This window comes from Orycteropus afer, unplaced genomic scaffold, assembly GCF_000298275.1.
Source record: "Orycteropus afer afer isolate SDZICR_OR568_19922 unplaced genomic scaffold, OryAfe1.0 scaffold00128, whole genome shotgun sequence".
Lineage (NCBI taxonomy): Eukaryota > Metazoa > Chordata > Mammalia > Tubulidentata > Orycteropodidae > Orycteropus > Orycteropus afer.
This window is the reverse complement of record NW_006921715.1, coordinates 717,757-731,654: the sequence shown is the minus strand read 5'-3', so window position 1 is coordinate 731,654 and position 13,898 is coordinate 717,757. Positions and strand designations below refer to the sequence as shown.

At 62.6% G+C, this 13,898-nt stretch overlaps 2 protein-coding genes across 2 annotated transcripts in view; one reads left to right on the top strand and one right to left on the bottom strand.

Moving 5' to 3' along the window:
- Positions 1–9,776, top strand: part of EVL (Enah/Vasp-like) — a 68,425-nt gene extending 58,649 nt beyond the window's left edge. The window contains exons 7-13 of the mRNA XM_007944560.2: positions 1,104–1,164; positions 3,271–3,334; positions 5,007–5,073; positions 5,159–5,221; positions 7,739–7,805; positions 8,189–8,246; positions 9,739–9,776. Coding sequence (XP_007942751.1) covers positions 1,104–1,164; positions 3,271–3,334; positions 5,007–5,073; positions 5,159–5,221; positions 7,739–7,805; positions 8,189–8,246; positions 9,739–9,776 — 418 coding nt within the window. The remainder of the gene's footprint in view (positions 1–1,103; positions 1,165–3,270; positions 3,335–5,006; positions 5,074–5,158; positions 5,222–7,738; positions 7,806–8,188; positions 8,247–9,738) is intronic.
- Positions 9,777–11,625: 1,849 nt separating this feature from the next.
- On the bottom strand, positions 11,626–13,898 carry DEGS2 (delta 4-desaturase, sphingolipid 2; the record flags this gene model as incomplete). Its single annotated transcript, XM_007944606.1, has 2 exons — positions 11,626–11,772; positions 13,296–13,898. Coding segments are annotated over 2 exons (750 nt in total), but the record flags the coding sequence as incomplete, so codon positions are not given.

The window sequence follows — 13,898 nt, the reverse complement described above, 5'->3', positions numbered from 1 at the left end:
CTCACTGTGTGCCACACGCTGTCACAGGCCCCCCTCACTGTGTGCCACACGCTGTCACAGGCCCCCATTCACTGTGTGCCACACGCTGTCACAGGCCCCCCTCGTTTCCTCTCCATGGAGCAGAATGGTGTGGCCAGTTTCAGACTTTCTGAAGACGCAGTGGCTGCTGGAGAGGGGCTAGATTAGGACGGGAGACCGGCCAGTTAAAAGACGGCTGGCATCTGGGAAGGGGTGAAGCTGGCCGGTCCTAAGGTTGGACGGAAAGACGGCGAAGAAGACAGATTTGGAGTAAAGCTCCGAGGTGGGCTTGAGCAGGCTACTCTAGTGTCGTGAGAAGAAGCTGGCATCAGGATGGTGCCGCGTGTCTACGTCCAGGGGTCTCTTTCCTGAGATGGGAAGGCTGGGGAGGAGCCCTCTGTGTGGCTGCGAGGCGGCCCTGTGGGCCCTGTCGCTTCGGGAGTGTCAGCCAGCCAACACCTCAGCACACAGCAGGCTGCACCGCCCCCACCCCGGGCAGCGTTCTTCATAAGCGGAGGGTTGAAGACCCACAAGGGCACGTCTCTGGGGCGCAGGAACAGGTGGTTTGTGTGGCTCTGCAGTTAGCTGGATCTGGGGGACTGCTGCCGGGAAACACTGAGGGCCCTCGGGGTGGGTGTGACTGTTGGGCGCCAGCTCAGACTCTTCCTAGCCTTGCCTTTTCTGGGCGTTCCAGGTTCTGGGGGTGTTTCAGATAGGGAGGCACTCGAGGGCGATTTGGGTCTGCTTGCTCAGGCCAGTCCACCTGTGGAGAGCTGGGGACAGACGAGGCATGACCCAGAGAGGCCAGACCACAAGCATCCTGGGATGGAGTGGCCCTCCAGCGTGACAGGGCACAGGCCCTGCCCTCTGCTGGGACCAGTTCTGTGTCCAGTGTGAGACCAGAGGCCTGGACCTCACCCGGCCTTGCCACTGGCAGATGGCGTGCTTTTTCGTGCGACAGGGACCACAGTGCCCACGTCACAGGGCCGTCTGGGGACCAGTGGGCCTGGCCTGGAGGCAGCGTTCTGGTTCCATTTGAAAACCCCAAGGAGCTGACTTGTACTGTCTTCCTTCCCCATGTCCAGGAGAAAAGCAGCCTCCCAGACAGACAAGCCCGCTGATAAGAAGGAAGAGGACAGCCAAACGGTGAGCTGGCCACACCCCACGCCACTCATGGGCACAAAGGAGCCACGGCCTGGCCTCCGTGGCCCTGAGGGGCACTGGTTTGAGGTTTCAGGACCTCCAAACAGCACCCACCCCACTTCTCCCCGACACTGACCAGTGTCCCTGCTGGGCTGCTCCTGCTCTGCCTTCAGGGGCTCAGGCCTGGGGGACAGACGGCCAGGATGCCCCCTGGGACACTGCAGAGTGCGGGAGGGGGCCTCAGTCCGCCCAGGGGAGCTCAACAACAAACCATGTGACCAGTGCCATGACCAAGGGCCTCAGGGCCAGGGAGACACTTCCAACATGTGGGGGCTGTGAGCTTCACTTTCAAATGATTTCTTTTCCTAAAGGCTGTTGATCAAGTAGGAGCCGGGGGTGTGCCACGCAGGGTACCACGGGTCTCCTGGCTCTGTCCTAGGCGACAGCCTCCAGCGGGGCTGGCCCCCCGGGGCACTGAGCTCCTGCTTCCACTTGGGGTGCTCGTCCACTTTTCCTCCAGGTGAAGCTTTTCCTATACAGTCTGTCCTGTGACTGCTGCGTGTTCACCTTAGCTACAAGGGGCCTGAAGGTGGCCTCTAGGTGGCAGACCACAGAAGAGAGGCCCCCATAGCGCACACCTGTCTGTCCTGTCAGTCAGGGCCGCTGCTGACCCTTCCATCATCCCAGGCCACTTTGCAGCCCTGTAGATCCCACACCATGCACTGCCAGACCCCTCAGGGCCTTGGCACCACAGCCCCCTGTGCCTGGAGTCGCCAGGTGCAGCTAACTCCTCCTCACCCTTCTCTGCTCAGACCTGGCTCCCCAGGGAAGAGGCCTCCGGCCCCATGCTAGGTGGGCTCCCTGCTGCCCGGCGACCAGCACTTCTGAGCATGTGCTGCCCGAGTGCTCATTCTGCGTCCCTCCCTCCTGACATACTGAAGCCTGGGAGGCCAGGCCCTGGGTCTCCTTGCCCTGCCCGGGGTCCTTCAGTTACCCCACCCCGGATTCTGAACGGCAGGTGACCGCCGGTGTCCAAGCACGGTGGCCTTGTCTCTGCCAGCAGCTCCGAGCTCTGGTTGGCTCTTACCTTGCTGCTCAGGCCATCACTGCCCAAGTAGTCCCCGAACCCACCCTCGGCCAGCGTGGGGGCTGCAGTCCGAGGGGCTTCAGGAGGAGAAATGCCTGGAACCCATGGACCCCAGGAGGGGCTTTCTTTGTCCACCTCTCCCCACGCCCCATCTTGTCCTTCCTTGTGTTTCATCGGCCCAGTCATCACCACCATCCCCTGGTGGTTCTCCTCACGGTCTCTGCCAGGGCTCAGCCACAGGTCTCCGTGACGGAGATGTGGGGAAGTGACAGGTGCAGTGGGCGGCCAGAGGCTCCTAGGAGAAGCATGGGCGGCGGGCAGTAAAGGCTGGCAGGGCGGAAGCAGGAGCATACGGCACCCAGGTGGCAGGGTGAGGGCGAGGGTGACAGAGCTGCAGCGCCGGGCTCCACCAAGGGCTGTGCCCCCAGGAGCCAGCCTCTGTCCCCTGAACAGCGGGGCGGCTCCCCAGGCGGCCAGCAGACCAGCGCTGACAAGCCTGCGGGCTGGCTGGAGACACGCATGACCTCTCAGAGGGGTCTTACCCTGCCTCCCTCGTGACAGTCCAAGAGAGGAGAGGCCCCCGCACTCAGGTTTCTAGGGCACAGCCAGCCCTGACCTGACGTGGCCAGTGTCTGCATAGTACCCCCATGTCAACCTCACAGGCCTGAGGAGTTAGTGGGGTCTGGGACACAGACGAGGTTGCTCAGAAGGGCACGTGACAGCGCCCCAGGCTCCCCCAGCTGCAGCAGGTCGGGGCGAGAAGGCCGTGCTCACGAGACAGCTCGGGTCCTCGGGAGGGCAGGGGGCCTGAGGAACCGTGTCTCCCTCCAGCCTTCTCCTGCCGGGTTCTGCCTGCAGTGACAGGGCCCCACACTGTGATTCGGGGTTTGCATTTTCTCAGTAATGTTTGCTGTGTGGCTGGTGACAAATGTTCTAGAAAGTTTGGGCAGCTGAGGCTTTGTGAGTCTGTGCAGAGGCCCTGCCTGTTCTGAGCTGACCAGTGGCCTTCCTTTCTGTTCCAGGAAGACCCGAGCACCTCTCCTTCACCGGGGACCCGAGCAGCCAGCCAGCCCCCCCACTCCTCAGGTACGGGGCGCCGTCCTGACCCAGCGCAGCCGGACCCAGCCCCTCGTTCCACGGGCGAGCGGAGGCCAGGAGGCCACACGCTGGGCTCCTGGAGGAGCCTGGGTTCAGCGTCGGCCCCCACACCGATCTCAGGGGCGGGGCAGGAGCACCGGGAAGTGCTCGCATGAACCAGGTCATGTCTTCCCCAGAGGACAGCCGTAGGTGTCAGAACACACAGACACCTGGCTCACCCCTTCTCCCGCACAAGGGGTGGCACTTGCCTAACATCAAGTCATGGAAAACCATGGAAGGCTCCCGACTGGGGCCAGTGCTCTCAAGAGGAGCGGGTCACTGCCAGAACTGATGCCACCCATGGAGTGCCCAAAGGGGCTGATGACAGGGCTTGCCAGTCAGACCCCTGCCTGCTCAGATTGCTCCGTCAGACTGTGAAGAGGTGGGGGATGAGGAGAGGTGACAAGGCTTTGCAGTGGGAAGGAGAGGCCGGGGTCTGTTCCTCAGTCACTCGGCAAACACGGGCAGCGGCCAGTGCTCAGGACAGAGGGGAGAGGCAGCGAGAGTTGGACCACCGCCTGGGCAGAGGCAGCTGGCCAGCTGTTCGCTGTCAGTGGGGAGTAGCCCCGGGCCTGCACCAGCTCCCGTGTTGTTTGTGACCCTTGGTGTGCCCACCTCCCCCAGGCCTCTCCTCCTTGGACGAGGGGCGGCACCTCCAGGCCTACGGAATCACTGCAGACTCCTGCTCTCCTTCACCCCTTCCAGCCTTCCCAGTTAGCAAGGTCACAGGCTCTGCCCAAGGCCACTCCCTGGAGCTTGGAGTGTCCCCACACCCATGCCCGAAGGCCCAGTGCTCACCCCAGAGAGAGGGTGAGTGGGAGACCTAGGGCTGTCTGCTCATCCCGTCAAGTCAGCAGGCTCCACACACCTGCTGAAGGAAAATGAAACACGGCCATCAGCTGTCGTCCAGTCGGTTCCAAAAACTCAAAACAAAAGCCCCAAACTCATTGCCTTGCAGTCAGGTCTGACTCATAGCAACCCCTCCTTGGGTTTCCGAGGCGGTATCACTACGGAAGTAGATTGCCCAACCTTCCTTCCAAGGAGTGGCTGGTGGATTTGAACCGCCAGCCTTCTGGTTAGCAGGCAAGTGCCTTAGGCACTATGCCACCAGAGCTCCTTAAATCACTAAAGAAGTGAGAAAAGCCGGCTTTCAGGCTCCACAAAAGAAAGGGCTAGGTGGCCCAAGAGGGGTATTCTGGTGCGGTCATTGGGGGCCAGCACACGGGGAGCATGGGGCCCCAAAAAGAAACGGGACCACAGCTGCCCTGGGAACTCCTCACCCTGGGCCATTGCCAGGGCTCTCTGGTCAGCTGTAGACACCACCCTCAGGAGGGCCTCGGCCAGGGACCGTGCTCTGAGGAGAGGGCCCACTCAGCGAGGCCCGTACCAGGCCTGGCAGCAGGTGGGGTGAGGGGCGTGAGTCCCGAGCAGAGAGCGCCACCGCCCAGCCTCCAGGGCGGCCCGGGTGGAGGACAGCAAACACAGAGGCAGGTTCGAGCTCAGCACCAGGCCACCCCTTCCTGACGGGCCAGGGCTTTCTGCTCGAGTGTGACCTGGAGCTGGCTGGGGGCCGCCACCAGGAGTCCAGCCAGCTCTGACTCTTCACTTCTGCCGTGTCCAGAGGCTGGCCGGAAGCCCTGGGAGCGGAGCAACTCCGTGGAGAAGCCAGTGTCTTCTTTACTGTGCAGGTGAGCCGCCCCGGGACACGCACGTCCGGCGGGCGGAGGTGGGCCCGGCCCCGATTCACATGTCTGCTTCGTTCCATCGCCCTAGAACCCCGTCTGTGGCAAAGAGCCCCGAAGCTAAGAGCCCCCTTCAGTCACAGCCTCACTCTAGGTACCGACAACCCTCTGCCCATGTGTCCCCCACTCTGGGTGCGTTTGTCCCTGGCCCCACAACTAACACGCCCCCACACCCTGTGTCCTGTCTTGTCCTTTAACAGTGTGCTTGGGAGCGGGGTCTGTTCTCTCAAAACCAGGGAGCCGTAGCTGGAGGCTCATGTGAGGAGCTCCTTCCTCCTGTTTCCATGGGGGCTGGGGGTCGGAGGGAGGGGCGGGCGGGGAGAGGCGGAGGCCCAGGGAGGTGACTTGTTCAGAGGTGGGGAAGAGAGCCGGAATGGAGGCCCGGACCTGGAGTCAAACTCCATGACGCTAGGCAAGTTAGGAGACTTCTCCCAGCCTCCATGTCCCCCTGTGAAATGGGGTCGGTTAATGCCTGCCTCCCAGGGCAGGACAGCTGTGGACGGCTCTCAGGGCTGGCCAGCACCCGGCCTCCTCGGCTGCACTGGGCCCAGGGCTGGCTGGCACCACACAGAGCCCGCCTTTCCCACGGACATAACGTCTGTATCACCCAAACTGAAAGGTGTGTGACAACAGGTAGAATATTTGGAACCCAGGTTGTTCAAAAAGTCCCCGCCAGCCACCAGGTAACCGTCAGGCACATGCGGGCCGAGTGTGAGGCCCTCAAGCTGTGGCCTGGCACAGAATGGACGCGGCTCCTAGGCAGAGCAGGCGATCCTGATCTTGAAGAATGAAACCAGGTGAGGCAGCCCAGGCACTGAGGCCTGCACGGGCAGGTGCAAGAGACAGGAGGGACCCAGCCAGGCCGGGTCGAGGCCTCTGGTCAACCAGACTCCATGTTGGGCCAGTCCCTGCCCAACAGGAGCTGCTTCTGTGTTGGAGGGCCTCGCCAGACAGGCTCAGTTCTGGGAGGTGCTCGGAAGACAGGCTACCACAGGGAGTCGGTGGGATGGACAGGCCGCAGCCAGAAGGGTGCAGGGCTTACCCCAGGTGACTGAGACTTAGAGGAGACGTGCAGGTCAGAGGGACAGCTTTCCAAGCTGAAGGAAGGGTAGGTGCCAAGGTTCTGAGGTTAGAAACAATGTGGCAGGTCCAAAAGACAGCCGGTGGCCAGTGGGAGTCGGGGCTCAGGTGCAGGGGTGGGGAAGAGTCAAGTGGTAGGAAGCTGGGGTTCAGTTGGGGGGTACCCTGTGAGGAGGCTTCTGGAGAGCTTACTGGGGCTCCAGGGGCATGAGCTCTGGTGGCGTAGTGCTTAGGCATTTCACTGCTAACTAGAAGGCCAGTGGTTCAAACCCACCAGCTGCTCCTCAGAAGAAAGGTTGAGCAGTCTATCTCCGGAAAGATACTACCTCAGAAACCCAAAGAGGGGTTGCTATGAGTCAAATCAACTCAATGGTAGTGAGTTTGGTGGGGCTTTTTGTTTTTTGCTTTTTGGTTTTTAGTGTCCTGAGCAAAGCAGGGGACCAGAGAGGAGATGGGCACCTATCAGCTCCTGCCCTCTCTGCCACCCTGCTGCCCTCTCCTTGGGCTGGTGCCTCCCTCCGTCCCATGTCTGACCCTCTCTGGCAGCTCTGAGACCAGGCTGTGGCACTTGCTGGAGGGTTCCTCATCCCCTGCAGTAGCATTACAGGGCTTACGAAGCTGCTGGTACCATCAGTGCGATTGTCAGTGTACAGACGGGGAAGGGGGGCCCAGAGGGAGGAATGATTGGCTGCAGCTCTGGCAAATTATGGGACCGGGGACTGGAGCCCACAGGGCTCAGCTGGGCCTGGTTACACACCAGGGCCCGAGGTGCTCAGAACTTGTCCAGGATCCTGCGTCTTTCTCGAGTTTACCCAGGACGGGCAGAAGCCCTTTGTACTATATCCTGCTCTCCTTGGTTTGGGAACACTGGGCCCCACCGTCCCAGGGGTCCTGGTGTGCAGACCAACGTCCACTCCCAGCCCATCCACCTGGACTCGGACCACACTCACTTCCCTGAGACCACAGGCTCCAGCCGCCGTCCTCGCCACACAGGGCGAGAAACTGGGCCAGGGAACATGTCCATGGCCCCGTGGGAACAGTTGATGAGGCCAGGAGGCCAGACACGGGTTTTTGCCAAGATTCCCACAGGCAGAGACATGACATTTCAAGCCAGGTCAGCTCAGAAACTTTGAAGTCTGGTCTGGGAAGACCCTGCCTCACTTCTCTCTGCTGTCCCTGCTGGGTTCCAGCCTGGGTTTAGCAGGAGCAGGGCACTCAGCAGGGTCTGGGTCCTGTGTTCTCTCACCTGTGACCTGTGTGCCCAGGTTGCCGCGTCTCTGTGCACTCAGAGCAGAGCGCAGTCCTCTGTGGGATCCTGTGTCCTGATTTCTGGGTGGGGAAATACGGGCACAGTCCCCATGGAGGCCCCCTTGGGGTGGAGACCACATTAGCGCCTCTCGGTCACTGAGGACCAACCAGGTCAAAAGCGGAGGATGAGGGAGCCAATGGGCGGAGGCCGGGAGGCTGCGGAGCCCAGCGGCAGGGTGGCTGCCACCAGGCCCCACACCCTCTTTACTGCCCCCGCCCTCAGGATGAAGCCGGCCGCAAGTGCAAATGACGTGGCCCTGGATGCCTTAGATTTTGACCGGATGAAGCAGGTGAGTGTGTCCCTCCCCAAGGGGCTGTGAAAGGGCCATCCTGGCCCGTGTGGCCTGGCAGGCACAGAAGGACCTACACTCAGCTGCCAATGCAGGAGAGAGGCCCCTGCTCTTCTGGGCATGCCCAACAGCCAGCCTCTGGGGCCCCTAGTTCCAGCAGCCCTTGGCCTCATCAGGGTGCCCCTGGGGTGGAGTGGCAGGCCCTGCCAGGGCCCCATCCCCTCAACCCCAGGCCCCTGGAGAGGGCAGCCCAGGGGCCACCTGGGGCCACATGAGGGGGATGTCGTGGCTCTGGGGACCCCCTACCCTGAGGGCATGAAGCCTCGGCAGGGCCAGGCTCTCTGTCACCCCATCACCCATTCTGTGGCTCTGCCCCTCCACAGGAGATCCTGGAAGAGGTGGTCAGAGAGCTGCACAGAGTGAAGGAGGAGATCATCGAGGGTGAGTGGCTGGGGGGCGGGCCAGGGCCGCATGGGGCCCCCCAGGGCTGCAGAGCTATGTTCCTCCTCTTGACAGCCCCCACCCCATGAGCTAGTCGAGGAAACGAGGTTCAGAAGGGTTAGGGGACTTGGCCTGCGAACACTCAGCTGCCCACTGGCAGGACCCCTGGCTCTGAGCTTTCTCATTTCCCCATGCTTTTCCATGGAGGGTTCCCCAGAAAAAACCCAACCCACTGCCATCAAGTCGATTCCGACTCATAGCAACCCTGTAGGACAGGGCAGAACTGCCCCGTAGGCTCTCCAAGGCTGGAATCTTATGGAAGCAGACTGGCTCATCTTTCTCCCACAGAACAGCTGGTGGGTTCGAACCACCGACCTTTCGGTTGGTGGGCAAGCATTTTAAGCACTGCACCACCAGGGGTTCCTCCGTGGCAGGTTAGCCGTGGTAAGGGTAGCAGAGGGAGAATGATTCGGCAGGCGCACTCCGTCACCTGTCAGCTGACCCTGTCACCGCTGAGAGCAGCTACCAGCTCGGCCTGACCCAGTTTCCGGCAGTGCGGCCCCAGAGCTCCACAAAAAGCCACTGGCTCGAGACCAGAGCCGGAGCTGGAGCCCAGGCCAGGGGCCTTGTCACAGTAATTCATGTCCCCAGGCTTTGATGGAGCCGCTAGGATCTGGAGCCAGAGGGCAGGGAAGGCTGGGTGGGGGCGCAGCCCTGGGCACGGCCTGACCCCCAGAGGCAGCAGGAGGAGGGCCACACCTGGGCATCCGCGTGACCTGGCCAAGAGGTTTCTGTGAATACAAGCTGCGAGCTAAAGGCAGTGGCTGACTGGACGGGGCACAGGGCCGAGTGTCACACTAGGCCTTCCCAGGCTGCGGGGGGCTGGCCACACCCCGTGTGGACGGAGAGCACCGTGTCCTATTAGTTCCGTTCTCACCGAAGGCCCAAGGCTGGACCAGAGGCAGACCCCCCCGGCCACGGTGCGCTCTGCTTTGTGGCCGCCCCCAGGGCCAGTGCTGGGTCAGGAGCCAGGCGACGCCTGTCTCCCAGGTTGCAGAGGCCATGAGAAAGCTGGGCATATGGAGCGGTCAGGCCTGCCCCTCAGTTCACAGCCAGTGGCTGCTGCTCTTCCTGGGCGTCTGGCCTCCAGGGCGAGAAGCATCTGTCCAGAGGGCGGTGGCGAGGGGAAGCCCCGAGTCGGGGGAGGGAGCATGGCGCGGCCCAGCACCTTATGGTTCTACCGAAAGGCCACCCTGCCTTGGTCTCTGACCCTGCCCTGTGACCTCAGTGAGTCTGCTGGGGCAGTGAGAGCCCTTGGGAGACTGAGCAGGCAGCAACCCTGAGAAGGGCCGCAGCGGGACGTGGGGCAAGGCCTGACCACGACGCCCCCGCTCTGTGTGTCCCCACTGGGGGGGGTCTAGTCCTGGGCCCGGGGAACAGGGACAGGCCCTGCCGCCCTGTCCTGAGCGTCCTCCCCTGTCCTGTTCCCCAGCCATCAGACAAGAGCTGAGCGGGATCAGCACCACATAGTGGGCCCTACCGTTGCCGCCACCAGGGACAGCGAGGAGCCCCGGCCCCAGCAGCACTCGCCAAGCGGACGTGCGTCGTTTAAAGTCTTAACCTGTGATGAATATTCAGAAGGAGGCCAACGCCCACCTCCTGGATTTTTTAGGTCATGCCCAACACGGCACACTGGGCGGCCCGCCTCTATTTTATATTTGCATATTTAAGTGTATGTTTCGTTTGGTTTATAGAGGAAGCCCCGGGTCACACGCGTCATTAGATGGTTTCCAAGTTTTCTCCTCGTGGACGCTCTGTCCGCGCCGCGTGGCGTCACCAGACACACACAGCTGTGCGGGCGCCGTCCCTCCCCAGCGACCCTGTCGAGCGGTCGTCCGTGCCACGGTGTCTGTGTTCACTGGGTAATAAACTCCACTGTCCACTCTGTCCACTTCAGCGCTCTCTCCTGATGGCCACCTGGTCACCCCTGGCAGGGGCTGCCCCTTCTCAGGGAGCCAGAGCCCTCATGCCCAGGAGTGGCAGGAGCAACATAGGGGCTTCAAGGGTGGCAGGGAAGGGGGGTAGCACGGGCACCGTGTGCCAGCCGGGGCCCACCACCCTCTGAGGGCCACAGAGGAGGGGAAGGGACTCCAGCCTCCAGAGCCCCAGTTTGGCCAACCCAGGGAGCTACCGTTTCCGGCTGGGCTTAATCACGCTGAAGACTGTCCTGCTCGAGACGTGAAGAGACTGAGGCCCAGGGCTCTAAGTGGCTCTTTCCTCCACCTTCCCCAGAGCCCTGCTGGGATAGCTCGGGGCCCCCTGTGACCCTGCAGCCCCAGCCTAGCTGGCCGCCCTCCTGGGCATGTGGTGAGTTGGGGGGGGGCGGGTGCAGCATGGCCCTCAGAGGCCGGTGTGCACGAGAGCGACCTCCCAGGCTGAGTGCTCCCAGGCCCTGCAGGCAGGGCTGTGCTCCCCGCACGGGGCAGGCCTGGGACTCGGCCGCACAGCTGTCGACTCCATCTCGGGAGAAGGCTTCCTGGCACGGCACCTGGCTCAGGTCTGGCGAGGGCTCCCTGACTCAGCCTTCGAGCCTCCCACTCCTGGGGCAAGATGGGCCAGGGGAACCCACTCCACTGCCCTGCTCATGGGGTGGTCCTTGGGCCAAGCCCTGCCTGCAGGGTGGCCCAGCTCAGGGTCCTCCCTCACTGCCAGCCTCTGTGAGACCAGGACTATATCCTGCCCCCCATCCAGCTCTCCCCACAGGCTAGCGTGGTCTCCAGGGCTCTAGGTCTCAGCTGTGCTGCCAGCCCCACTACAGTCAAGACAGACAGACAGACACCGAGGGAGCCGCCAGCTGCTCCCTTGGAGCCAAGGGCCCCCTGAGCTCCCTGCTGACTCCCTGTCACCCGCCCATAACACTAGGAGTCGTCCCCCGGCTGGCATCGCAGACATTAGGGGTCCCCCGGCCGGCATCGCAGACACTGGGGCCTCAGAGACGAGCGCGCACGTGCAGGCAGCAGTGGCACCCTCCTCTGGGGTGAGCACGAGGGGGCTGCAGCCGAGGGCTGGCTCGGGGCCACACATCTGGCCACTCGGAAAGCACAGTCCCAGGGCCATGAAAACAAGCGCTGAATTTAATGTGGGGCTGGAACGCCATGGGACGAGGCCCCAGGAGGCCATGGATATAGTGCCAGTCAGCCAAGTGGGCAGGGCTGTCCAGGGCAGAGGGCTGTGTGCCACCCAAGGTGCCCCCAGAAGTGCTGGGGCTCAGCAGGGAACTAGGGCAGCGGCCAAGGGCCCAGGAACAAAATGCAGCCGGACCAGTTCTGGGGCGCTGGGCCATGTGACGGGCGGCCAGCACCCTGCAGGCCTCTGCCCATCACAGACTGTCATCTGCCAACTTGTACACCCGCTTCACCCTGGTGTAGGGTCCCAGCGAGTCTTCGAACACGAAGTCCCAGAGCACTTTGACCCACGAGTGGTGCTGTGGCAGGTGGTCGTAATACTCCGGGGCAATCTTCCGTACCTGGGGACAGGCAGCTGTCAGCGGGCTGGCAGCCCTGAGCTCTGCTCCCCGCCCTGTCCCACCCCCAGCCCACCCTGGAGTCCCTGTGTGGAGCCCCACGGTGCTCCCACAGCCCAGGCACGCTGGCTGGAGCCCTGCGGGGCACTGCTGAGCCCAGGTTACGCCCGTGCTCTTCGGCCGGCTCTGCCCAGCCGCTCTCCCACCCTCCGCACCCTGCCCATCACCCCCTTCTCTGCCTCTGTCCTCCCCACGCCAACTGTGTCCTCTGTAGCGCCCCGCCAGCCCACCACCAGCATCTCAGCCTCCCCCACACCCCCGTCCCCGTGTCCTCTTTACAGCTGACACCCAGACTCAGAACGAGGATGGGTGCAAGCAGGAAAGTGGGGACATCCAGGCTCGCAGTTGGCAGCAAGTGTTGGTGCAAACGGACCAGGGTTAGATTCAGGCTCCAATACCTCCAAGAGGCCGGCCCCCCCAACCTCTGCCTTCTCTCTGCAAGGTGGGAGAATGACAGCCCTGCTGCAAAGACTCGGGGCAACAGGGCGGGAGGAGGGGCCCAGAGGGACACATGCATACACAGGCAGGTGAACACGTGTGGACGCAGATACTTGCATGCACGGGGCATGCACACAAACACAAATGTGTAGCGTGAGGCACACTCAGACATACATGTCCACACCCAGGCATGCACATGTCAGCAGTAAACACACATACAGAGATCGACATGCAGAAACATACACATGGGACATGCTAACACGTGTCTACATGTTAGTGCGTCCATGTGCGAGCAGGTGGACACATGCACGCACACGTCACACACACAAACGTGCCCATGGGGACACTCACAGGCACACGTTAGCATGTGCCCACACAAGCAGCTGCACCCCATGCTCCTGGGTGCCTCCCCACCCTGCACACGGCACCACCTCCCTCCTGCTCTGCAGCGGCCATCTCGGCTCCCTAACCAGCCAGATGCTATCACAGGGCCAGATCCAAGCTGCCCGAGCAAGGGCCTCCTCTTCCTCCCCCCTCCCCCTTCCTCCCCTCTTTTTGGCAATTTTCCAGCCCCTGTCCCAAGGCAGAGGCACCAGCCCCCATGGCTTCTCCCCAGGAGCTCAGGCCAAGCTGTGTAGGTCACACAGGGAAAGGCCTACCCTGTCCTCAGCTACCTCTGAGCTATGAGCGACCACTGGCGGGCCACCAACAGGGCCAGGGGTCCGGAGACGGGAAGGAGCTTTGCATGCAGTGCCAACAATGCCGCCCTCGTGCCTTAGCTCCCCCAGGACACACGGTTAAGCCTGAGCAGGGTTCAATTAGGTTTTGAGGAAACCAAGCAGCCTGCACCGTAGAATGCCTCTGGGACCACCTCTCCCTGTGTTAGCCGGGCATTCCCCTACCTCCACCACGTGGCCAAGAATGACCACGTGGCCATCCCACGACCAGCACACAAAAGGAGGAAGCCAGAGTGTGGCCCAAGGTCCCCCACGCCCACCACCCAACCGCCCACCCACCCATCACCGTACCAGGGGCAGGTTGCAGCCGGGGATGCTGGGAAAGTCATGGTGCTCCACGTGGTAGCCCACGTTGAAGGTGATCCAGTTGAGGGGCCCGTAGTAGGAGTAGGTCTCGTGGCCCTTAAGGAACATGTAGTGCTCGGCCACAAAGTGGCCCGAGATGGGATGCAGACCCAGGCCCAGCAGGGAGCTGGCCAGCAGGTAGGCTATGGGCTTGAGCCCCCAGAGGCCGAAAATGGTGGCGTCGACGGCCAGCTGCACAAGGGCGTTGAGCACCTCCATGCGGGTGATAGCCTTGGGGTGCACGCAGAGCGGCCGCAGCGAGTAGAAGAACGGTTGCAGCGCCAGCCAGAGCAGCTTGCGGGCCGGCGTGCAGAACAGCCAGCCCTCGAAGCGTGAGGGCACATCCACGTCCAGCCCGTCACCGCCCAGGTAGCGGTGGTGGTCCACATGGTACTTCTTGAAGGAGGCGGAGTAGGGCACGCCCATGGGCAGGTTGGCGAAGATGGCGAACCAGCGGTTGTGGGCGGTGCGGCCCGTGCCAAAGGCGGCGTTGTGGGAGATGTCGTGGATGGCCAGGGTCAGTGAGTGGTTCACGCAGCCACCGAAGGC